Genomic DNA, 24,981 nt, shown 5'->3' with positions numbered 1-24,981 from the left:
CCACTGGATGTTTCTGAGCAGGCCAGGGCAGAAGGGAACATACCACATCTCCGACTCCAGGCTTCCCTGGAGGTAGCTTTGGCCGAGACGGAGGCCGGGGAGGAGGTGGAGGTGGGGTCGTGGTGCTGCAAAGAACCAAGGGGGTGGCTGGCCGAGCAGGGGATGATGCACCTGAAAAACAAGCTGGTGTTAAAAATGGCTAGGAACGCAGGTGGCCAAAAGTGCTGTCATCACTGGATCCCGCCTTCCCCATTCCCCGAAACAGTGTCAATAACAGCCATTTTTTTCACCTCAGCAGTTAGTACAGTCAACTCTGTAGCACATGGGGTTTAGGTTTGTTTTTTTTTTTTTTTTTCAATAAAGAAAAAAAATCACTAGGTTGAACTATGGTTGATGGCAGAAGCTGAAGCTCGTTGCCTTTTGTTGTCATGTGACACCCAGTGAAAGGTAAATCCTTTTATTACTCCCTGTGACAGAAAATATATTCTTAAGACTCTTTTGGCTGGGTGGGTGGGTATCCTTCATTTTGACCATGGTACACACCAAACTTATTTTAAATTCTCTTGATTTTTGCATATTCAGAATTTATTTATGTCCAAGATGAAAATGGAGGTTAGAACTTGAAAAAAAAAGATTTTTCACTTTATATGTATATATACATATATATAAATATGTATATATATATACATATTTATATATATAAAACACAGAAGAGAAGTATCCTTCTTACTGTGCTTCAAGATATGAGTGCTAACTTAGTAAATGTAAGCAAACACTTGATGGTAAGCAAAAGACAAAATGTAAGAAAGTAAATTAGATGGTACGTGCATACTTTGTGTAGAATCTTAACAGAAACACATTGAATTTAGAGGATTTTATTTTTCAAAGGAGGCTAGGTAGGAATCTGTCTGTGTAGAGGTTGCCTGTGATGATTTTTGTGATGATTTTTAAAAGAGCCTCTTGGATTTACTTTTCTGGCTGTCAATGACAAGCATGTGAAACACAGAGGACACACAGAGGTTGGCATGCACGCTGATGAGCACACCAGAGAGGTCTCTAGACTCAGGGGTCTGCCTGTCTTCAGTCATCTGTTTGGGATACACGGGTAAACTACTTGGCTAACAACCTTAAGAAAGTCCAATCAATATTCCAAACTGTTCTTGTTCAGTCAGAGAAGTTCCAACTACTCCTGAGGTTTTTTTCACTTTGATTAGAAGCACAGGTATCAAATCACTCCAAAAAAAGTCTAAGAAATTGTGCCCCAGGAAAATATCTGTCCCCACCTAGCCTCCCCTCCAACATGTCACAAAACTCTGTACTCTGGAGAATCCTAGACCAGCACCTCCATGTCCAGATTTTCAGATTCTCAAGGAGCTTTGGAGTTGAGCAGCAAAACCCATCACCTCAGCATCTGCTCCCATCTTAGGCGTGTCCTGGAGGTGAAAATCTTGCTCCTTTGTTTAAACAACTTGAAATGTTGAGTGCGTTGTGTTTCTCTGTGTTGTTTATTCTAAGTGTAGTTTCATTGGTGCAAAACCCTTCTAATTATTACCACCCATCCCTACCGATACCTCCTCTTCACCACTACCAACTTTTTATTGTATACTCACTTTTTATTTTATTGGGCCAGTATCTATTTTAGGCATTTTACATGCATTATCTTATTTTATCCCCACAATAAGCTTTGGAGGAAGGTACTTCTACTATCTCAGTAGAAAGTAAAGCTCAGAGATATTCAGTAACTTGCTCAAGGTCACGTAGCTCAAATGGTCTATGTAACTACAAAGCTTGAGCTTTTAAATGCAGTGTCTTGTAGCTTTAGGTGGACCTTAGCCCCATATATTGCACAAAGGTCTTCTTTTCGCGTGGACAGACTGCATACTTCTCTCTCAATATAAATATTCTTAGTCTTTGGCTAATCTTCTCTGAATAAAAGAATAGGGTATATTTTGACAGGTCCCACTACAAAGTTTTCTTTATACCCAGGACGTTTTCAGAAAACAGAAGTGACAGCAAAGAGATGGGAAATAAATCTTTACACAGCAAAGTCTTTGTCAGGAAGTTTTATGGAGCTTTTTTGAGGGTTCTATTTTGCTGGAAAACCATGCTATAAGAGTGGGTCAAAATGTCTGTCCATGGGTCTATTTCCAAGAAATAGTCTTCCGAGTCAATCTCAGGAAAAGGTCAGCTGCTTATCCTTTTCTTACAAGTTAGTCTAGAAGGGAAATTTTAAAATCCAGTTTCAGTAATACTTGGAAAACCAGTAAGGAGTTGTCATCGAGGCAGTGTGGAATACCGAAAAAACTGATGAAAAGTCGGATGACCTGAGTTCTGGCCCTCCGCACCTCTTATCAGCTGTGGGATCTTGACTTCTCTGAGCCTCAGCTTCCTGTTTTAAAAAATAAGACATGTTTCTACTTTGCAAAGGGGTTGTAACAATTGGAATGGACAATGCTTTTTAAAGTATTTACTAAACTATAAAATACTACACAAATGGAAGGCAGTTGATGATGCTAAAGATTGTTTTTTGATACAGGTACAACTAGAAGCAAGGAAAAAAGTAGCTAGTTAACTGGTTTCCTTTTCTTTTGGGGGCACTTTTTCTTTACTGCTTTACTTACTTTTTCTTTACTGAATTGATTTCATGGATTCGTTGTACAGTTAGAAGACACCAAGGGAGTGTTTAAGAAGCAAAACCTGCTTGACAGAACCCACACATTTAGCAGAGAGTAGTCAGGGCCTAAGGAGTATTTCACAATTGTACTAAGGCTTCACACGATTTTGTGAGATTACACAATTATTTTGTATTGCAAGAATATAGAGGGTTATTATTTGTACATCTCTATCCTCATTCTTCTACCTTCAATTATACTTTCGTTTTCCCTTCAAGCAGTGTTTATTCCCAAGAACAATGCTGGAAAATAACTGGACAGCATTGTTTAACTTTAAAAATCACATGTACATCATTTGAGTTTTGTGAGTTCAAAAGAGTTGGCAACAATTGACATGCTCTCAATCCATCTGCTGCTCTCAACCTGGAGTTCGATCATAGCTTTGGTATGAGAACTGCATAAGGATGACTTCAACTTTCATCTCTCTTTTTGTGTGTGTGCTCGTGGGTGGGGGAGGGGAGTGGTGGGGAGAAGTGGTAAATCGAATCCAACAGACCTGAGGTCAGACAGATAATGGTTTTGCTATTTATTGCTTTGTAATGGTGGCAAGTGCTATCTTTCAGCATCCGTTTCCTTATCTGTAAAATGAGGCTAATACATCACAATGTTGTGGAGGAGAACCAAATGAATTAAAATATATGCACTTCGAAATATGTAAAGAATCAGTCTTTCCCAACTTGTGTTCCTTAAGACACAATTATACCATTGCTTTGAAGAAAGTATTAAACATATGTGGGAGTGGTTTCACACTGTGTTTCTTTTTTGGTGACCAGCACATTAAAAGCCCTAAAACGATACTGTCCAAAAGAACTTTCTGCAATGATGAAAATGTTCTGGAACAAGTGCTGTCCAATAAGATAGCCATTAGCCACATGTGACCACTGAGCACTGAATTGTGCCTACTGCATCTAAATAACTGATTTTTAATTTTAATTAATTACCATTAAGATTAAAATAGCCCCATGTGCCTAGTGGCTTCCATATTGGACATGTAGTTAGGAAATATATTTGTTTAATTCAACCCCAGGTAGCTCAAAGTTATTCGCTTATAGGGGGTTGTATGTGTGTGTCTGTTTGTGTTTAACATGATTTAATATTGCTTTAGTTTCCCCAGTAGGGAAACGTTGCACTGAATGTTCTATCTTTATGGACACCTCTCTTTCCCTGGCTTCCAAACTTGCTGCAGGCCAAGAAAACACTTTCTCCATTCCATCCCCTGGGCACACACAGCCCACATAGGATAAGAGATAGTCTTTGCCAAGAATCAGTGTCTGCATTCCAATAAAGCAATGTGTTGGCCAAACTATGTATTTTAAACTTTTGCCATAAGGAAACTACAGTTCTTGGAGCAAATTCTTAACTTCCAACTTTTTCAATAGCAGGTAACTCTTCTGATTCACGAGGCCTGAGTACTGTCTAAACTTGGTCAGTGGCAGTCAACTCAGTGTGAATGAAAATTTTAAAGTAGGCATAATGGTATCTAATTAAATATAGTTTGAGGTATACAAGAAGAGTTATTCCCATCAGGTTAAGTTTTAAGAAGCAGGTAGTGATAAGCACTACGAATCTTTAAAACATGAGACCGTATCCTATTGTTTTAATCCTAAATTTACATTTCTGCCAGTCTGTGTATATTTCATCAATAAAAGATTTATGAGCAAATAAACTGGGACTTAATTAAGGAGATAATGGTGCACAGTTTTATTTATTCATGAGCTTCATTGGCCCAGTTCAGTCTTCTACTTAGAAATTCAATCCTTTAATACCAGCAAAGTATAGTTTTTTTCCAGCTCAGTTATTAAGAATTGATAGTCTTTACCGGTAACATTTTAAAGTCATTTAAAATAAGAATATGGAAACTAAACATTAAAACAACAAAACTCCCAAGGATTCTAGAAAGAAAGCCAGAGACTCTCTTGTCACTCATTAGCTCAGTGGTCAATTCAATCAAACAATCATCTCCCAGAGCCTTGTGGAAGGTGTTGGAGTAGCTGGGTGAGTAACAAAGCTCTCCTCCCCCGACCAAAGGTGTTTACTTTGAGGAGAGCATAGTGGCCGGGCCACTGGAGAGAAGGCAATATTCCTTGAAAAATTCTTTCAGAAGACTCAGAGTCTGGCCCAGGAAAGAGAGTCCCATCCAAGGCAATGGAAACATGCCCCTCTTTGACAGAGGACAACCAGCTTCTTTGGGGTTGAGGTCTGAAATGAAGGTTTTACCTAGGGGCCCTTTATTATCTTTACAGTTAAGTAAGAACCCCAAAGACCTAAAAAGCAATAGAGGGTGGAAGTGAGGCTCTAACCCTCCAGAATTATAGAAAGGAACACAGAGGAGTAGGTTTGGAGAGAAGACTTTTGGTGATCTTGATGTGCAGTACAGGTGTGTGTCAGTCTCAAATAAGTTTGGGATATTTTGTCACTAAACCTTACAAGAGTGCCTGGAGGGCATAGTGGTTGAGAACACAGGCTTGAGATCAGAGAGACCCGAGGCTGAATCCCAAGTCTACCACCTGCAGCTGTGTAAACTTGGGCAAATTACTAAACATCCAAGAGCCTTGGTTTTTCGATCTGTAAAATGGGGGAAATAAGAGTATTCACCTCATGGGGTTGTTGTAAGGATGAAAGGATGTGCATAAAGTTCTTGGCATGAAGCCGGACAAGAAACTATAGCTGTTGCTCTTATTGGCACAATAATGGCTCTCAGAGGTCCTATATTAAAGAAGCCTGCCGATTTTGTTTTAACACAGTTTCCCAAACTTAAATTTTAGTACTGCATTCTTTTCCCTTTTTGGTGGAGGAAGGGCACACCTAATGATATAAAACACTGATTTTGTGTGCAGTTCAGGTGACTCTCCAGTCCTCTCCTTGATCGGCTTGGATGCTCTCACTTTAAAGCACAGAGCAGTTTGCAAACCAGAGCAAGCACTGAAATATACTCCATTGAAAGCGGAAGCAATGATGACTATTAGAATAGAGACAAACGCTCTTCCTTTCTGTCTCTTACTAGATCTAAATAACTTAAACTTGATCGCCTCTTCCAAAGAAAATAAAAAACAAATAGTCCTTGACACCCCTGCAAAGGAACCTAAACCAAACCCACAGGAACAGTTGGGAAGGCACTGGAGGATCTTGTCAGACAAACATGAGCACCAATGGAATGAATAATACAGAAGATGCATTAGAAAAATCTTGGTCTTTCTTGGATATGCTTGGTAGTTCCCATCCTTTCATAAATAGAGAGCACAAAATGAAGCTTCAAATAAGGGAAACCAAAAAATTAGATTCAATGTCAACATGTGCATTTAGAATCCCAAAATGTACATTTCTGATAAACTGCTCCATCACCTGTCATTGTACTTAGAGTTGACCTTGTAGGCTGATGAGCATGTCAAATGATGACATCAGAGAGCAGTTTGTTTCAGTGGCAGCTTGATTAGGCTGGGGATGCAATAAGGCAGCCTCTTTTTTGCTGTCCTCTAAAATCTCTTTTTCAAGTCCTACTTCTTTTTCTCTGAAGTAATTAGAGGAGTTAACATAGTTCTCCCACAATAAGGAAAATAAACAGAAAAAAAACCCAGAAGAAAACGCATTGATCTACAAAAACTAGGACTCTTGAAAAAAAATACAAATAGATTTATAAGCTTATAAGTTGAATAATGTCTGAGGATCTAATGTATAACATGGTGACTATAGTTGATAACACTGTATTGAATGACTGAAATTTGCTGAGAGAGTAGAACTTAAATTTCTCACCAAAAAAAAAAAAAAAAAGGTAAATATGTGAGGTGATGGACTGTGTTAATTAACTTGGTGGGAAGAATCCTTCACAGTGTATGTGTATATCAAATCATCAAATTGTACACTTTAAATATCTTACAATTTTGTCAGTTATATCTCAATAAAGTGGAAAAAAATAACCCAAAACAAACAAACTAGGGCTCTCGTGGAGGCATCTGATGAGGAAATCAGACATTTAACATGAAACTCATTTGCTGTGTAACCTGTCTTTCTAGAACTTTTCCTGAATTCTAAACAATGTCATCACAGCTTTCTTTAAAAAATATACACCTTATCTGCAGGGTGGAAGGCAGGGCACTCCTAAGGGCTGCGAGTGCAGGGCAGGACACATCCACAGACTTGCACTATGACCGTGAGCATTCGATGCACTAGGACATGCCACAGGGCACAGGACACCCACACCAAAGGAGGGATGGCTGAAGCTCTAAAGCCAACTGCCAGGCGGGAAGAGGGCGTTGCTCACACTGCAGTAGCCAAGGCCATTCCCGGTCACACGAAGCACACTCAAACATAAGACGTACCACTGGTGGTCCCCGTACCACTGCCGGAGCCAGGTCCGGGGGATGAAACCACAGTCCTGTAGGTGGGTGGTGGTGGGGCAGGCGGAGTTGCTCTCTGCCCCAGCCCCAAATCTTTAGGAGATGAGATTGTTTCTAAGTAATCATCTTTAATGAAGGCCTGCTCAGCGACTTTCTTCTGGACTTCTTCTAAGTTGAGTGGCGATGGTACATTGCGAGGAGGACTCGGAGGTCCTGGGGGGCCAGGAGGGCCCGGGGGGCCCAGAGGCGGGGAGTCAGCTGGGTTGTCTGAGGCAGCTGGTGGGGACACCACCTTTTCCCTTGGAGTCAACTCTGGAGTAACGCGTTCCGGGGATGTATCAGAAAAATGGACCCACTTTTCTTCAGCATTAACAGCAAAAGACTTGGGGGACAACACAGGGCCAAAAATGCTGTCCAAGTCATTGATTGATGGTAGTTTTTCAATTTTGACCTCTGTGGCTGACTGGTCATTTCCTGTGGTTAAAGTAGTTGATTTTAAAATTTAATTGACTTTGTTAAAGTTATTTGTATGGGAAGTGGGAGGGGTGAGGCAAAGCCTGGTACACAGATTGTCTTGTGAGGTGCCTAGGTAGGCATATTTCACAATGGAAAATCTTGATTGGAGTTGAAGGGGAGGGAAGAGTTCCTTGCATCTACAATATGAGTATCACCTTTTTTGCTATTATTTACTCTCGTGTGGGGTGACCCGAGTAGGCTACTTCTACCATCATCGAAAGCACTTGAACATGCGACTGCCCTCCAAGGCTGCTCACAGGCATGCAAAGTGTGGTCATTCTGAGAAGGCAGTGCTAGGTTCACAGAAGTGTACAAGCTCTGGAACTGGAAATTCCAAAAAGGAGGTCCCTTTGGAAAATCTGGCCTACTGAAATACAGAGGACACAACCGAAAAAGAACTGATAGCTGGAAATCACCCTCATTTGATAAAGATTGTCTACTCTGGCATATTAAATGAAAATGTTTCGTGAAACTAATGACAATATCTGTTAGTTAAAAAAAATTATCACATTATAATTAGTTGTATATCCTCCACCTTGAACACACCAGAAACACAGCACAAAGATTATTTAAAGAGATATTTCCACATGAATATTTACAAACATAAACATACACACTCCACACACCACACACACAGAGGATAATGAGAATACATTTACTACTTATTAGAACTGTTACATACATACCTGTTTAATAGGGAAGAAAATTATAAAAAACATCTTTATAATTTATTTTCTCAAGTCTAACCTGTTAACATCAAAGGCATAACTGATATATATCTATCTGAAGTCGCAAAACAAAAAAGTCTGTTTTGCTTAAGTATTAGCATTAGCTATTCTTTTTAATTCTTATCAGTAATAAGTGAAAAAATTAAAACTATCTTCTACAGCTTGGCAGGAAATACTTGATAACAATTGAAATGTGAGGAAGTGTACCTTTTACTAAACCGAGGTTATTTAAATTAGAAATTGTTACCTAAATAATTGCAAGGCATGAGCAGAAGCCACTTTACCTTTAAATAACCTTCTAGCTATAAGAGCCGGCTTAGTATTTCCATATTTCACGTTTCAAAAGAGTTAACCTTCAAGGTTCCAAGGCTACAGATAAATCGGATAGCAGTTTGCATGGGCCACAATATTTATAATTTTGTTGCTGGTAGATTTATTTATCTCTAACACATTCATGGGAATCCAAGGGGCCAAAATGATTTGAACCTTCACCTGTGACACTCTGGATGACTCTCTGTTGGGTCTGAATCAATGTAAATTTCATAAATGACTATGTCTTGCATTTGCTCTTGTTGATAAATACCCCATTCTGTAGCTATCAAACTCACCAGGCTGCATAAATAGCTAAGGATGAAGCTGCAATAGAATTCCAAAGGTGATGAAGAACTGCATTCTAAGGACCCAGGCACATAAACGCGGGCCTCTCACTGTTGTGGCCTCTCCCGTTGCGGAGCACAGGCTCCGGACGCCATTGCTCACAGGCCCAGCCGCTCCGCGGCACGTGGGATCTTCCCGGACCAGGGCACGAACCCGTGTCCCCTGCATCGGCAGGCAGACTCTCAACCACTGCGCCACCAGGGAAGCCTGCTACTACTGCTTTTGACTTGCTAGTCCAGTAAGACTAGGTAGATTATAAACTGTAGGAATACATAGTATTGATTTTAATAGATGGTAAAGATGTGCCTTAGAAATTATCTGCCTAAAGGCATGCAGCAATTCCTTGCCATATTTCATCATGCTTACACATCTCTTTGCCGTGGGATAATAAATACTTTAATAACTACTGGGAAAAATTCCCACCACCCAAGCTTACCTGTATGCTGCATATCCCGGGAACCATTCTATTATCATTGTGGAGGACACAGTTTTAATTCTAGAAAAAAACTTATTGGTTCTTGGAACAATACAAATTATGCCTTTTAATTTGTAAATCATTACAGTGAGATCCAATGAAGTGAGATGTCAATTGAACAATAACTTTTGATATTGAGTTTGTTTTCTTCCATCTCACAAGTAAAGGTGGCCTTTGTTCAACAACATTATACAGAGAAAAAATGAGTTGGGAAAGTGAATCCTTTTGTGAAACCTGGGAGTGATACTTTAAAAGAAGTCTACATAGTGAAATGTAATGGCAATAAAACTAAACGCAAACAGTTTCATGTTTAGTCTAGCCTATAGCTTCCACCACATCAAGAGCATGTTGAGGTACAGGGCCACTGCTGATTGCCACGTCATCCCAGAGCAGAAAAAATAAAGCTTACCTGGTCCAGTTGTTAAGGGGGAGCCTGTTCGGGGTGGGGTGGCTGGTACGTGTTTTGGAGGCAGTGGTGGAGGTGCTGCCAGGAGATAAGAAGCCAAGCATTGCTGATCACACTCTCCCTATGTTACACAGTATTCCCTAGGTAGGCAGGATTGGGGCTTTCACTCATACTTCTGCTATTGGAAAAGGAATAGCCATTAACAATCCATCTTCTTTAAAGTTCAAAGCTAAGGGATTGAAGCAGGACTCATTCAGATTCTTCCATTTTATGATAAGAATTTGTCAAGAGAAAGTCAGGTAGTAACAACAATAACACCATCATTTCATTCATTCGTTCCTTTGTTCAATATGCCTCAAGTACCAATGAGGTCCCAGGTCCTGTACTAAGAATGAAGGACGTGGGGTTGACTACAACAAGCCTTTGTCCTCAAGGAGTTTACTACTGAATGAATGAAGATCATGGTCACTGGCAATTACTGCCCAGAGTATGGTCAAGGACAATGAGAACAGCTTGGGTAGGGGCTCAGGGGAGGGGTTTTTAATAGAGTCAGGATATTATGGCTTGGATAGAGTCTGGAAAGATTTCTCAAAGTTATATGTCTTAAATTTGGGTATATTTTTGAAAGACTGAAGCAAAATGATTTGGATCAAGGAAGAATGAACAGATTCCTTTGATGAAATTATAGCTAAAAAAAATCCGTGAGATAGAAAAAGTATTGTATTATGGCCCCAACCCAGAGACTCATCCTTCTGAACTGGGCTTGTCACTTTGTGGGCCAAAGTTAAGAATTTCAACAGGTACGCTGTTTTCTTATTCTTTCTTTAAATGTATGTTTTCCTCTCACTGCTATATTTGGTAGATCTGATGAGTTCACTTTTTTCTTCAGGACTTCTTTCCCCAGCCACCTGGAGTAGGGGTTGGGGGCATTCTGGAATAACTGGAGATGATGGCTCTCTTCGCTTTGAGATGAATTTGCCCTGATCTCCTGTCTCAGCTTCTCTCTACCATATGGCATCATTTCTCTTCTCCAATTATCACTCTTTCCTCTCAATGTGTCCTCTCTATTCTCTGCAGCCTCAGTTGTTCTGTAGGCCTAGCAGAGACCTTATCTGATTTGGTTAGCTCTGTGTTGTCTGCTAGCCCATGCCTGGAGCATAGCAGGGTCTTTAGTTCACTTGCTTATCACTCCTACATAAACCTATTGAACGAACGAATGAGCCTGTGGGACGTCAGAAGAAGCTATGATTCCAAGTTACTTATTCTGCTTTATTTATTATATTATTCCTGTCTCAACCAACTGTCCTACGTCCCTGTAACTCTAAAGCTTATCAGGATAACATCTCTTCTTAATGTTAAACGGTCCAAATGTGGCTTATGTAGACTTTGTAAGGGTTGCCTAATTTCACTATGCAGGCAGACAGTAAAATGAGTCACTTATTTTTCCAGACAGAGTGGACACATAACTTACTTCCAGTGGGAAAAGGCCTTGTTAACTTTGGCGACTCCGTGCTTGGATTAATTGGTTGGCCTGGACCCCATATCTCAGGCTGATCTAAAAGAACTGGAAAAGTAAAAAGAAAATTTCCCAGGGTGAGTTCAAAAAAGAAACGTCCTGAGTTTAGAACTTAAAATTTCAATTTAAAGTTGAGTTTCACAAAATTACTTCTGTCTTCCCTTAGTCCTAGCAAATTAATTTAGAGATGTGTTGTTCCTCATTCTTTTCAAGCAGAGAATGGACATAGGAGCACAGTGTGTGTGTGTGTGCGCACACACACATGTGCGCAGGGGGTGCCTGTGTGTGCACATATAGCTAAATAAAAACTTGCAAAACAGAGTGTCTGCATTCTTTTCCTGGTTGGTCACTTAAGGACATTCTAAATGTCAATACATGTACTGGCTCCTTTCTGGCACCCACTTGAAAATCCAGGCATTACTCCCATGGACATTTGTTTTAAGTTGGTTTATTTAAAGTTTGCTATGAATAGGCTTCAAGAATGAAGATGCCTGAATTCTGTACAGTGGTTCCCACCTTTAAAGGATCTTACGGGGTCTTTAAACAATCCTTTTACAGTATCATAAAGAGAAATTAAATTATTCAAAAAATGTTTGGTGAACATATTAAGAGAACCAGAAAAATAAATAAGTCCTTAGGCATCTAAAGTAAATCAGGCCAATTAGGTATTAGGCCTAAGGGCACTGAATCTAATATTTCTTCTATTTTTTTTTTTGGTTATTGCTATGGTAACAATGTAATGAACTAGCTCTTCTCAGCACCTATCATGTGCCAGGGTCTGTGTAAGTACTGCTTGTAATTCATTAGGTTGTAAAACACGCTGGGAAGTCAGTTGGATGTGGATTTGAATCCAGCCTCTATGCTTACTCTAGGACCTTGGGCAATTCGTGTAACCTCTGAACTTCCCTTCCTTCAGTGTAGAGATAATAAGAGAAATCTCAAAGAGTTACTAAAAGGATTAAAGGAGGTAATGTATATAAATACAATGTATATAAAATACATGTAAAACACTTATCACAAGGCCAGTAGCTATTATGATATATTTTAGTCCTCACCACACCACCATGTGGTTGATATTGAGGAAACCAAAGAGTACAGTGATTAAACAACTTTCTCAACGACATACATGGTGAAAGTAACAGAGCTAAGATCTGATCCCAGGCATGCATACCTATCTCCAAAAATATCCACTTTCCTCTCAGGCCTTGTAAACTAGTGATAGAAGAATCAATAAAGAAAGTAAGGGTGAGTAGATAAGAAAAGTAGGTGCAGATATTGGAAGAGTTAGTATGTTTGGTGCAAATGTTGGAACTTTACAGAACTTCAGGGGCTGAAACCACCTAAAGAACAATCAAGACAGGCTCATTGACAAGTTCAGGTGTGTATCTCCTCTCCACCACAAACCTCAATGATGGTCTTAGCTCTGTTTTGTTTTAACATGAAAGCACATTCTCCAAAGATGTAATGTGGCATTTGGTTTTTCGTAGATTCAGTGTGGGACACCACTTTGATTTTTAAGAACTGTTTTCTATTTTGTCTATCAGGTTTATATAATGTTATGGGATTTTTTAATAGGTAGATTCAAATGCAACAAATCAAACCCCACCTTCAGTCACTACACATGACTTTATGTCGTTAAAAGTGAGACTGATCACAGATCGGTTAATAAGATAACTGAGAACCTCACCGCGAGGCCACCTTTATTTATGGATTCTAAGTTGTAGACATTTAAATCACTGAAGGAGTATTTAGGGATGTTCTTTATACACTTTGCTAACTACATTGTTGAAAGATATTCAGCTGTGGCTGGCTGCTAGCTGTCTCCCAGAATCCATTCTCCATTTCTTCTACAGTTAAAGTTAAGCAGGCCATATGGCACTAAATTCTTTCTGATGGGCTCTGGTTGGAAGTGATGTGTGTCTCTTCCAGGTTTTTCTCTTACAAGAATTGGCAGTGAGTTCCATGGGTCCTCCCCTGCCCCCCTTTCTTCTGATGGTGAGAGCTGGAGCAGCCCCCTTGCACCCAGAGATGAAGGCCAAATGCGGAGGATAGAAGAGCCGCCCAACCAGTTCTACATTGTGTACTTTGAGGCTGTTTACATGAAACAGAAATAAAATTCTATCTTGTTTAATTCACTGTACTTTGGAGTCTCTTTGTCACTGTATCTTAGCCTACTTACTATGCTTTCAAGTCTTGTTGTCCTTAACACTTATATCTAATTTCCTTCACCAATTGGTCCTAGAAAAATCATCTTTGACTGTACATAACCATAGCAGTCTTAAATCAAATGATTTCTATAAAAACATCCCATATTATCAAATATATAGCTGCTGGAGATCCCTGCATTGGACATAAATACATTTTAGGGATAGATTAGATCCCTTTCATAAAGAGTTTCTTTTATGTCAACAAGGTATACATTACTCACAGCCATCCAAAAATGGTTAATGTTTAAAAGTTAAAATATTTAATTCTAGGAATAAATATTTAATAGGTAAGCCCAACAATAACAGCCAAAATGATATTTCTCCCATAACATTTTATTTCTAAGTTGCTAAATGATTTAAGGTCATCCCTGGGTCTTGAACCTACAAACAGTGTCTATTGTGTGAGCAAGACAATTGACACCTTCACTGATGAGGTGGACAAGAGAGAAAATGTGGTCAAAGAGGCTATATCACAATGACAGTGACTATGATGGGGAATTTGAAGGTCTGGCTCTATAATAATGGCTGTTTGGCTAATAGAACACTTATTCCCCATCCAGTGAGTTGTAGAGATTTGCAGTCATTCTTATTGACCTCTTTTGAAGAGTGAACTTGTTAGCTCTTAGCTACTTCTGGAAGTAAAGTTTCAAATCCTGAAATACTAGAGGTCTGCGAACCAAATTCCCATGATGAGAGCACACCTAGATCAAAACTATCCTTTCACATGAAGATCTGGTGATACATTAAAAACATGCCTCAAAACACATTTACTCTAGGTAAGTTATACGTTATTGAAAGGAAAAACAAATCTATAGGTATACAGAGTTTTTCCTACCTTCTGTCTTCTGTTCATCAAAAGCTGATTCTAATGGTGGGCCAAAGAGTGGAGCAAGTGCCATGGTGTCATCTGGAGGTTTTCTGCTGAATCACACACATTACAACAAAACATAGAGAAAGGAAATATTAATGTTAAAAAAGATATAAAGCTTTCAAATATTTTCCACAGTAAGGCCGATGTATGTGTGTGCACTTATGTACATATATATGTATGTACTCAAGCTCCCGAGGGGCTAAAAAGTATATTTATGAAGAGGTCAAATGTATATGGACAAAAGGATCAGTAGGAGGTAAGATCCCTCATTCTCAATGGGGGCCCAAGGGGCTGGCCCAACAGAAATAAGATGAAGAGAGAAACTCTTTCAAATCATCTGAGTCTCTATACCTAGAAGAGATTATTAAAGATAACAGTTTATTGCAAAGCACCTTCTCCTCTTAAGATCTCAAAAACCATTTATATCTGTCTTCACGACATCTCTGTGTTGTAGTTAATGTGGGTTTATGATTAGTGAAAGTCAGGCACAAGGAAGTTAAGAAACAAGCCACCAGGAAGTTTGTGTTTGAATAAGAAACTGAGTCTACCAGCTTCTAACTTCCATCCTCCCCCCACCGCCCCACACAGTTGACTAATTATAACTTCCTAATACCTTAATATTGCACATTAGAAAAAGAAGAGCGTTGAGAAATCAGGGGGGAAAGACAGGTAGTAAGTTAGACGCTCATCCTTTCTACTAATTATTACTTAAACTGATTATTAAAGAAAAGCTGCATAATTATCTCCATTTCTTCCCCAGACCTGATTCCCTTCATTGATCCTGATGATTTCTGTGTGTGTTGGGGGATAAGAGGTGAAGAGGAGAGGGGAGGGGTTAGAGAAGGAGGGAAAGTTAAAAGGATCCAGCCTTTAGATAGAAATAGGAGTCTTTGGGGGAAACATTGCTTATGTGCACAATACTTATCCCAAGGATTACAGTGTAAAACACAATGCTTTGCCAAAAACAAAAAACAAAATAGAAGATTCCTTTGGTGTGTGGCAGGTAGAATGTATCACAAAATTGTAGCCAGCTAAACAGGTTACTCTTTGTAAGGCAATATAATCATACTTCAGATCAGCATTTCAGACACCAAATGACGTCTTCATGTAGACCTTTAACCCTCTCATTAGTGAGGAGCTCCATATTCTGATAGATGTTACTTTAGATGACTACAGAGTACTTTCCTAAAGGTCTCCCACAGGCTGCACTTAGGAGAAATGATAACATAATTGAAACTGCTGTGACATACACATATGGGCAGGCCCTTTGTTATTAGATGCTGAGACTTTAGTCCAAAGGAGATTTGTTTCATTGTTAACAGTGCATGATGCCTTGCATAAAACGCAACTAGTGTTTTTCATGCTCACCTTATGAGTTCTGGAGTTGGTGTGGAACGCCTGGGTCTCGCAACTTCTTCACCTGATGCACAGGACAAAGGGAATTTTTAGGCATATTTTTACCATTTTTTTTCTTTTATGTCTTATGGGCTATGTTTGGAAACACTTAGAGATTTAAGTCCCATCAGTAAGCAACTCCATGTGAAAACTTTGCAAAACAAACCCGGAAAACAAACCCTCTCCCCTGGCAATCCAACAGCCATATATTAGGTATATGTAGTAGCATTTTCTTTGGCATTTATAAAACTAATTAACCAGGGAATTACCATGATAAGCCAGCAAATGGAAGATGTGTACACTGTAGAGCTTAGTGGAATAGCACACCATTCTTTGAATGCCTGCTGCCTTGATCAGTTCTGCTTCTCAATTACCATAAGAGAATAATAAGCCAGGCCATATGTACATAGTGCATGAATCCAGCATTCTCTGCCTGTTCTTTTCTTGAAATGCCAAGAAAATGTTATACCTTTAACTAGGAACCATTCATTTAAAATTTCCTAGAACGTGCTGTATGCAGCAGAAGAAAATCATGCCACATGTATATTATAACCTATTTCATATCGTTTTGGTTTACTAAGATTTTCACATCAAATAACACAAAAATGGGTAAGTTGCATCTACCTTCAGTTCCTTCAGCCCTCCTCCTCTCCCTTCCCCAATCAGCAAACACACACTTGATTAAATTCATTTCTAAAGTCAAATGATACAGTAAGAGTTGACAAATATAGGAAGAAAATAGCGATGTTTACCCCAAAACATATTCACTTTCAGGATCTAAACATTAGTCATTCAGAACCCACTGAGCCCTTCTATCATTACAAGATTTCTTTTATCATTACAAGATTTCTTTGCTGTAAGAGTAAGACATTTGTAAGCCTTAAAAATCAAGCCCAAGAGTGTATAAATCAAATGTATATATGCTCCAAGACCCAAGGAACTGTTCCTTCTTTTAAATCATACTCTATTTCTGGTAGCTAAGATATACTTACTGGATAAGTTCCTTTTAATTGCACCCTAGAATTAGAAATAGACACTATAAGGTTTAAGACCACATATATGTTATGTACAATATGTATATTTCTGTCATTGCAATTAAACTGAACTCAGAGAAATGCAGTTGGGGAAAAATGAATTTTTTCTCAGAATTGCATTCAAGTTGGAAATTGTAGACACACACACATATAAATCAATTTTTCATTTTATTCAAAGATTACAGAGAGGAAAGAGAGTAAATAATAAGTCTTCCAAACCAGAAAAAAACCCTTACCTGGGTAGATTTGGTAAGTTAAAGCAAATATTGAATAGTCTATTAAAAAAATATTGAAATCTAGCAGTCAAGAAAGTAAATCCATGTTTAACTTATGTTTGATGTTTAAAAATTACAGACTGTATGAGGAGTACTCTCTGCTCTTATCAGATGGGGTCCGTAAGTTGCTTGTAGAAACAGTCATTAGTTTACAAATGCAAAATTTAAAGATACACGTGGAAAATGTTAAAAAGAAGGAAAACTTGAAGGTATCACCACTGAGTGGACTGTTCTCTTCAGGGAACCAGAGAATTCCATTCTTTCCCACCTGCCCTCCCTACCCCAATTTCTTTCACTTGCCTGCCATGGGGGCACCAACCTATCAATTAGGTGTCGATTGGGTGTCATTCCTTTAGCTCAAGGCACTGTGATTCTATAGGAATGACAATTTACCTGGCAGGAATAATCTGAGAAGGTCATTTTCAGATTTATAAGGCCCTAGGAGAAAATTATTTTGACAACAGAGGATTGATTCAAGTTTTGATTCAAAACTGCTGTGAAAGGTCTTCAGCATGTGATGCTTCCAGAAAAGCAGACCACTAGAAGTGTGGCCTCATAAGATGGGACATGGCTTGGCAGGGCCTCCTTAGGAGAATGACAGGGGCAGAGTTCAGGTTGGGGAAGTGGAAGTATAAGAAAGTTTTCAAAAGGGTATGACTATGAGTTTGGTGGTTGATAATCAAACACATTTTTTTCTACTTTCCTACTTTGGTGAAGGCTCAACATGGTGGCCACAGATGTTTTCTTCTCTCAACACCTCAGGACAAGATGTAGCACCTCTATAACAGACCTATAAGAAGGTTCTTTCCATCTTTCCTAAGGATTTATCAGAATTTTGTCTCATTTTGAACTCATTTACAATAGAGGAGCAGTTCCAGACTGAATAAGGATCCACTAGATGTTTTTTAGTGACTTGCATGTACATGCTATATAGAGATTATTATTAATACATTATTAGTAAAAACTTTTTAATAAATATTTTATTTTTTTAATAGACAAACACTTTAAATCAGTATGTTTAAGTTAACATGTTCATTTAAATTAATAAATATTTAAAACAAATATGATCATTTAAATCAGTTATGGTCATTATAGAAGTTTTGATGTGGGTTGGCTTTTGGAAAATAAGACTCTGTAGACAAAATAATGAGGGAACAAATTGTTTAAATGGAGTTAAAATGTTTTTCTAGGTTGGAGAGCCTCAGATTGTCAGATTTTTATTAATAAAGTCTGAAGAAAAAGATCAGGTGGAGGCGTTAGGTCCAAGTAGTCAATCACGAGGTTGACACTGAGGGACTAGGACCTACCTAGTATAGTGAGACCTGAAATTCAGGAGTTAGGGGACCCCAGAAGCTGTATTGAAGACCTTTTTGGTCTTTGTCTTACCCCTTTATTTATAATGTAATATTCATGAAACCAAGAAAGATACAAAGCTTCTTTGGTGTTCATTGGTATTCATCATTTCCCGGTGTATCAATTCATTTGATAGATGTTTATTGTTGAGAGGCACTAGACAAGAAGCCTCTGTAATATTTTATTAAATATTGCATATGAATGAACAATCATCAGTGAATAGGAAGCAAGACATGGCAGAAATATGCAAGAAAACTGTTGTTTAGAAATTAGAAAGAATAAAATCATATCAATTTAGAAAGGAACAGATGTTCAAACAATAAGCAGGAAACCATTAGCAACAGAAAAGAAAGTCCCTTTGTCCCATGATCCGGCATACAGATCTTTGATGGCCTTGCTGTCGAAACAAGACAACTCTAGAACAAGGTTAAGGTGATGTCGACCACATAAAGCACATTCAGGAAAAAAGCCTATTGAATCCTGAAACCTTCTCCTCCCCAAGTGACCACATTTTCTTCCTTTCAAGGTCTTTATAGGTAGACTGTGAATAGACTTCCTGCATTTTGCCTTAGTTAATTCACTCTTTTTCTTTTTTTTAAAAAAAGGAGTAACTTGTCATAATCTGAGCTGTGACCCCACTGCTGGATTGGAATCAGCCACATAGTCCCTGTAGGTGTTATCTTTGATCATCAACTATGTGGCTTAAACAGAGAACCACAGCTTGTCAACTGGTGCAGAGTATTTGTCTCAAGTAGTAATTGACTGATCAAATTGGCATAGGCCTACTTTCTGACAGCATTGTTTCAATTCCATTTCCTCTCTCAAGGGACTGACTGGGCAGGTCAGGGTCATTTCAAACATAGCAAAGTCCCTTCTTGTTGCCTCAAATTTATCACACTCTCAACCTGAGGAAAATGACAGATTTACTTTGAACAATGCAAACTAATACTGATTTGCCTTCAGTGATGAAATATATATGTGACAGCCTAGAAAGATTGATTGAAAGTATGTCTCTTCCTCCCAAGATAGAAATTATGATTGTGTATGACTATATATCAGTACACTGAACAATTTGAGTTATGGTCCAGGGAGTTACATTAAATTTAGGCTTAAAAACAATGTGGTTTACAAATTCTTTCCTTACTTGCCTTACAGTTTTCTTATTCTTTATTATCACCTTGCTATAAATTTCTATGGTGATTTCTGGACAATCTCCAGCCCTTGTACACACACACACACACACACACCACATTTTTTACGTTTAGCACTAGGAGTTGGGGTACCTATGTATTGGTTTAATTTGTTATGGAGAAGTGCTCTGATGATCCTAAAACATGCTCTTGACACATATAAGACCAGAGACTTTCAGCCACTAAACCTAATTCATCTGCCTCGTTCATACTGGGTTATCATAGATTTAACAAGAAGCCAACCTGGCCACCTTGCCTAGGCAAGAATTATCTCTATACATGTTTAAGGTAAAAATGTTGAGGATTCTTACCGGGCTGCGCCTCTGTGATCAGCAAAAAGGAAGAGAGAACAGACACCTAGTCAGAGAATGATGGATCAGTCAACAGGCTTGGGTAATAGAAGATTTCATAAACAGCTAACTAAACACACACTCCAGGTAATCAGGCCACAGGAAGACAGACAGTCATTGTGTTTGTGGCTTATTTAAACCATAATGAGGTTTTGGAGAACCTTAAGGAGAATCTATCCATTGCATAATATAGCTTTGCTAATGGGGATGTACTGGTTTCAGTTATGTGTACATACAGACAAAGCAGAAACATACAAGAAAACTTTACTGATAGATTTAAATGTCTTGTCATACAGAGTTTTTCTTCATATTGTTTGAGGAGGGGAGTTTTGAGACTGGGTAGCACAGAGAAAACTGTTTCCCCACACAAAAGGGTGTTAGCAAACATCATAGACATGATGTATTTCCCACATAATTCAGGCTTTAATCGGAGCCTCCAAAAATCAGAGAGCAGGATTAGAAACACCTCTTCTTTGCCTGGCTCTTCTCTTCAGTGTTCTGTGGAATTAGTGTGGATGAGGACTTTTTTAAAGTATATGTTCTTGGCCTGGTGTGATTTGGGCAGCCTCACCCAATGGGTAGAATGTAGTGGGAAGATGAGGAGCTCCTGACAAGCACAGGTGTGATGATGAAAATTGTCTAGCACCAATAAAACATTGGTGGACCAGATGATGCCTGGAAAAACACAACATGCTGACCTACGACTTTTTTCTTTCACTCCTCAAACTTTGATCATGGCTGCTATCAATTTACCCCAACAATCTCTGGTTGCTCTCCCTCTTTAGGATTTTTCTGTAGTAACAAGAGTGACTATGATGTGAGTAGGGAAAGAGCTGTTGCTCAGTTTCATTTTCAGGATATGGGCTAGCCCGTGAATTCACCAGAGGCTACCTGGGACCCAGTACTGGCCAAATTCCAAAATCCAAAGAAGAAGCACAAACACAAAAGTATCTAGAAAGTTGCTTAAATGAAAAAGATGATTCTACTCTCCATAACATAGACAAGAAATAAAAACCTATAGTCTTTTATACCTACTCCAGTTGATTTTACTTGTAATATTTTAGATTTTATTATTTGCCATATTTTTCCAGTTCTGTTCCATACTGATCCCATCTTTCTTATAAATCTGTCTATATGCATGGATGCAATTTAAATGAAATTAGAAAAAAGGACACATTAATATGTATTTCTGGGCTTACATTCTTTTACTGATGAATTCATACTGTGTTTTGAGAGAAATCCAAGCACTCTTTTATGTATTTAGACTTTATAATTCTTTAATGACCAGGTTAAAGTTCTTCACTAAAGAAGATGTGGGCATTTATGATTTTGCTTTAATTTCATGTCAAACATTTCCTTCTTAAAAGCAGCATAAAATACAGCAAAGAGGGGATTAAAAGTGACACAATTTCCCCCAAGATGATTATGAGAAATAATGCAAAATAAAATGTGTATTGCAACCATATAGAGGCAGAACCTTAAATTCATAAACTTTTTTAAGATTATAGAGAACAACACTGTTCAAAATAATTTCAATTATATAAACTCACCCAAATTAAGTCCAGTGAATTAAAAACCTATATATTTTAATCATTAGTTCCTGTTTGTATTTTGTCTAGTAAAAGATAACATGAAAAAAAAGGAACATCAAGGAACATCTGTTGAAATTCATGTAGTCACAGGCTTATTAACCAAAAGCCAGAAGACCCAGCTAAAAGCTATGGAAAGGTCAGACCCAGAAAACCTCAAGGTCCACAATTAAAAGTGATCTGAAACCTGCAAAATAAAAGGAATTCCAGAAGTCAAATTGAAGGGCTTTCTATACACTAATTATCACCATTAAGGAGCATAAGGCAGTTGTAGGTTCTGCTGAACACGGACAGCAAAATCATTATCCACTAGGAGGGGAGAGCCTTTCCTTTTAAAAGCTTTATTTTACGCTTTCTCCTGTCATTTCCCAGGAACTTTGAGGTCTTTACCATTCTATCTTTGTTCTACCAATGTATAGAATTTGCTTCAAAGGCGGAAGGAAACATTCAGTATCTGATCTTGATATATTCTGTAAGCTGAACACTCTCCATGTTAAATCACAAACTCAAAAGCTTGCAGGGCAAGGAGCAGGGGTGCTGTGCACGAGAGAATGAGAGTTTCACAAAGCTTTGGTGAAATGGCCACAACTCAGGGGCACCATGCTTGCAGCACAAAAATATGGGCCTAATGCTGCCAGATCTTCAGAGCTGTCAGAGAAGACGCATATCTTGATTTTTTTTTAACTTCAAAGATTCTGGTTTTTAAATGGCATTAAAATTGTTTTTAACTGCACGACCAAACAAAACATCTATTCAGTTGTTCAGAATCTGCAGGTGGCCAATTTGTCTCTGATTGCAGACATTTGTATCACGCATAATAAGCTCTCAGAAAGTTTTTTTTAATCTACTGTTATTATTATTTCACCTGATTACTCAAACAGGGACTTTGCAATTGGTCTATTTGTTTTCTGAACAAATTTCTTGTGTTCCTAATTAAACATTAATTGCTCAATTCCTTGATTTCTCTTGACCTTCTGATGCATTCGGAGAAGGTATTGAAAAACATTTTATTTTCCCCTCTACTTTTATTTTGATGTTCAACTTAGAGATAATTCTTAGTTTGTATTTTGAGGCTATTTTCAAAGTGGGTATACATTACTAGGTTATGATTTGGTCACTAGAATGAAGATCTTTGGTCAGAACATTTTGCATTTCTAAAATTTATATACTTGGCTATATGAATATGCCTTCCTAAAAGAAAATACTTCAGTAAATGTCCTCACAGCACCCACAGTGTCCTTACCCCACACCAGCTTTGTTTTGTTATTTTTCTGCACAAAAGGATTAATTTAAATTCAGCTAAGTAGGCTAACTTAGTCTTTGCCAATGCGGGTAAGTGTTTTAAGATATTTATAAAAAGAAGTAACCAAACACAATCTGCCCGGTTTGTCAAAATCACTAAATAACCAACCTCAGGTTTTGAAGCTTTACAACATCCTCATTTGCTAAAATTCAGTGCTATAGGGAAACAGAGGAAAATACGTGTAAAGCCACAAAGCACCAAACAAATATTATTTTTATACAGTCTAGTCATAGCAAATTTAGTCATTCATGGTAGTGAATTTTCTAGGAAAGAATTAGAATATATGATGATTATGTTTATTATTATGGTCCTAACCAGTTTCTTGTTTGCTTTCAAATGCTTCAGGGTGAAGATAATCTCTCTGGCAAGCACCTATTTTATGTCCCCACCCCCTCCAACTGTTGTGTTTGTCTATATTTAAATTTGTTCCCATATCTATTACAAGTCAGATAACTGTGAATGCCTGCCAGATCCAATAGGACTTGGTAGAGATGATCTTCTGAAATTCCATTTAGGAAGAGACACAAAGAGCCTATTACTAACCAAGATATCACTAAAAGTTGACTGGTTTGAACATCAACAACATGGGCATTGCCAAAGAAAAACGAGGCAGGGGAGCAGGAGAAGGACTCATCCTTAGAGGCACAGCTAACAATGCAAAGGAGTACTTGTAGTTGAAATTGCTGTAAGAACAACAGGAGGAAAACCAATGAGGAACAAAGAGTTTTTAAAGCACCACGGATAAATTTCAGACCACTTAGTCCTGTCAATATTTGAAGTGGCCAAATCTGGATAATTCAGAGAAAGATTTAGGGTCAAAGAGAATAAATGTAATTGGCAAAATACTGTTGACTGAAAAAACAATGCACAATGCGAGAGCTGTGAGTTAAGTTTTATTTGGGGCAAAGTGAGGACTATAGCTCAGGAGACAGCATTTCAGATAGCTCTGAGAAACTGCTCCAAAGAGGTAGTGGGACAGGTCAGTATACATGTGATTTTGGTGAAGGGGGAGTTCATGCAGTCAAGCACATATTTTTTGCAGAAGGTTGCTGCTAGTCATGAGGAGCAGCCATCACCATGAAGGATTTTAGTGCTTTTCTAGATACAAAGCGATGCAACAATTGGGCTCATAAAATCTTCTCCTGAAAATATCTAACCATCTGAAGTTCTGTCATTTTTTCCCAGAGCACAGATTGCCTCATTCCTGATCTCTACCCTGAACTCCTTTCAGGGAGTGTTGAAGGTCAGCAGCTGCAGTGGCTCATAATTTAATCCTTGTAGAGGTAGATGGAAAGCACCAATTTATAGTTGGCAATACAAAGAAAGGTTGCTGAAGTGCACCAACGATATATATGTCACATAGCATGTGACACAGAGTTGACTTGCAGTTACACAGAAGTGGGCCATTCAACTTAGTAATAATAATAATTATAATCGTACTAATTTTATTTTTGGAAGCAATGTCATTGGGTCCATATTTTGACAAATTGTAATATTTTGATTCTGTCTTTTGTTCTTCCTGTGTCTTCTGTTCTTCCTTCCTCAAAAAATCACATGAAATTGCTACCAGTACATTTCCTGCATGTGGTACAGAGACTGCCAGGCTTGGGTCAATGGGCAGGATGGGAGGTTTAGCAATAATTACAGCATCCACTTAGGTGAGGTCAACAGACAACCAACTACTTCTCGGTGTGTGTTAACATGGAAACACAATATTTTCATATTTTCGACTGGAGAGGTCACGTGTGTCAGCCATGCATCAGCATCCTGGGAACATGTTCCCATAAATTAGGCAGCTGAGACAAGAACAGTGCATTTTTTTTTTTTTAAAGTAGATCTGTTTCATTGCTGCTCTTAAAAAAAAAAAAGATGTAGGTACATACTAACAGATCTGTACTGCCACTGAAAATCACCTTGGTGTTTAAAAGGACAATGTAAGAGGTGCTTTTCACTTTATAAAGATCTTCCTTTTCTGTCTCTGACAACTCCAGAAGGGGATAATTTTTCTGATTAATTGAAAAAAAAAAGAAGAAAACAAGACAACTTCCCTTTCCTAGGCCAGCTTCACAAGCATCACTCAGGATGCTATCATGTTGTACATTCAAAAAAC

The 24,981-nt window shown here is 38.4% G+C and overlaps 1 protein-coding gene across 1 annotated transcript in view; it reads right to left on the bottom strand.

The window, feature by feature from the left end:
- Positions 1–24,981, bottom strand: part of SGIP1 (SH3GL interacting endocytic adaptor 1) — a gene marked incomplete at both ends in the record, with an annotated part of 136,159 nt that overhangs the window by 60,805 nt on the left and 50,373 nt on the right. The window contains 8 exons of the mRNA XM_079721034.1: positions 44–171; positions 6,989–7,480; positions 9,792–9,866; positions 11,260–11,352; positions 14,347–14,432; positions 15,751–15,802; positions 16,770–16,794; positions 19,941–19,952. Coding sequence (XP_079577160.1) covers positions 44–171; positions 6,989–7,480; positions 9,792–9,866; positions 11,260–11,352; positions 14,347–14,432; positions 15,751–15,802; positions 16,770–16,794; positions 19,941–19,952 — 963 coding nt within the window. The remainder of the gene's footprint in view (positions 1–43; positions 172–6,988; positions 7,481–9,791; positions 9,867–11,259; positions 11,353–14,346; positions 14,433–15,750; positions 15,803–16,769; positions 16,795–19,940; positions 19,953–24,981) is intronic.

The sequence above is a fragment of the Hyperoodon ampullatus genome (assembly GCF_949752795.1).
Source record: "Hyperoodon ampullatus genome assembly, chromosome: 2".
NCBI lineage: Eukaryota > Metazoa > Chordata > Mammalia > Artiodactyla > Ziphiidae > Hyperoodon > Hyperoodon ampullatus.
The sequence above is the reverse complement of the archived record's forward strand: the minus strand, read 5'-3'. Positions and strand labels throughout refer to the sequence as shown.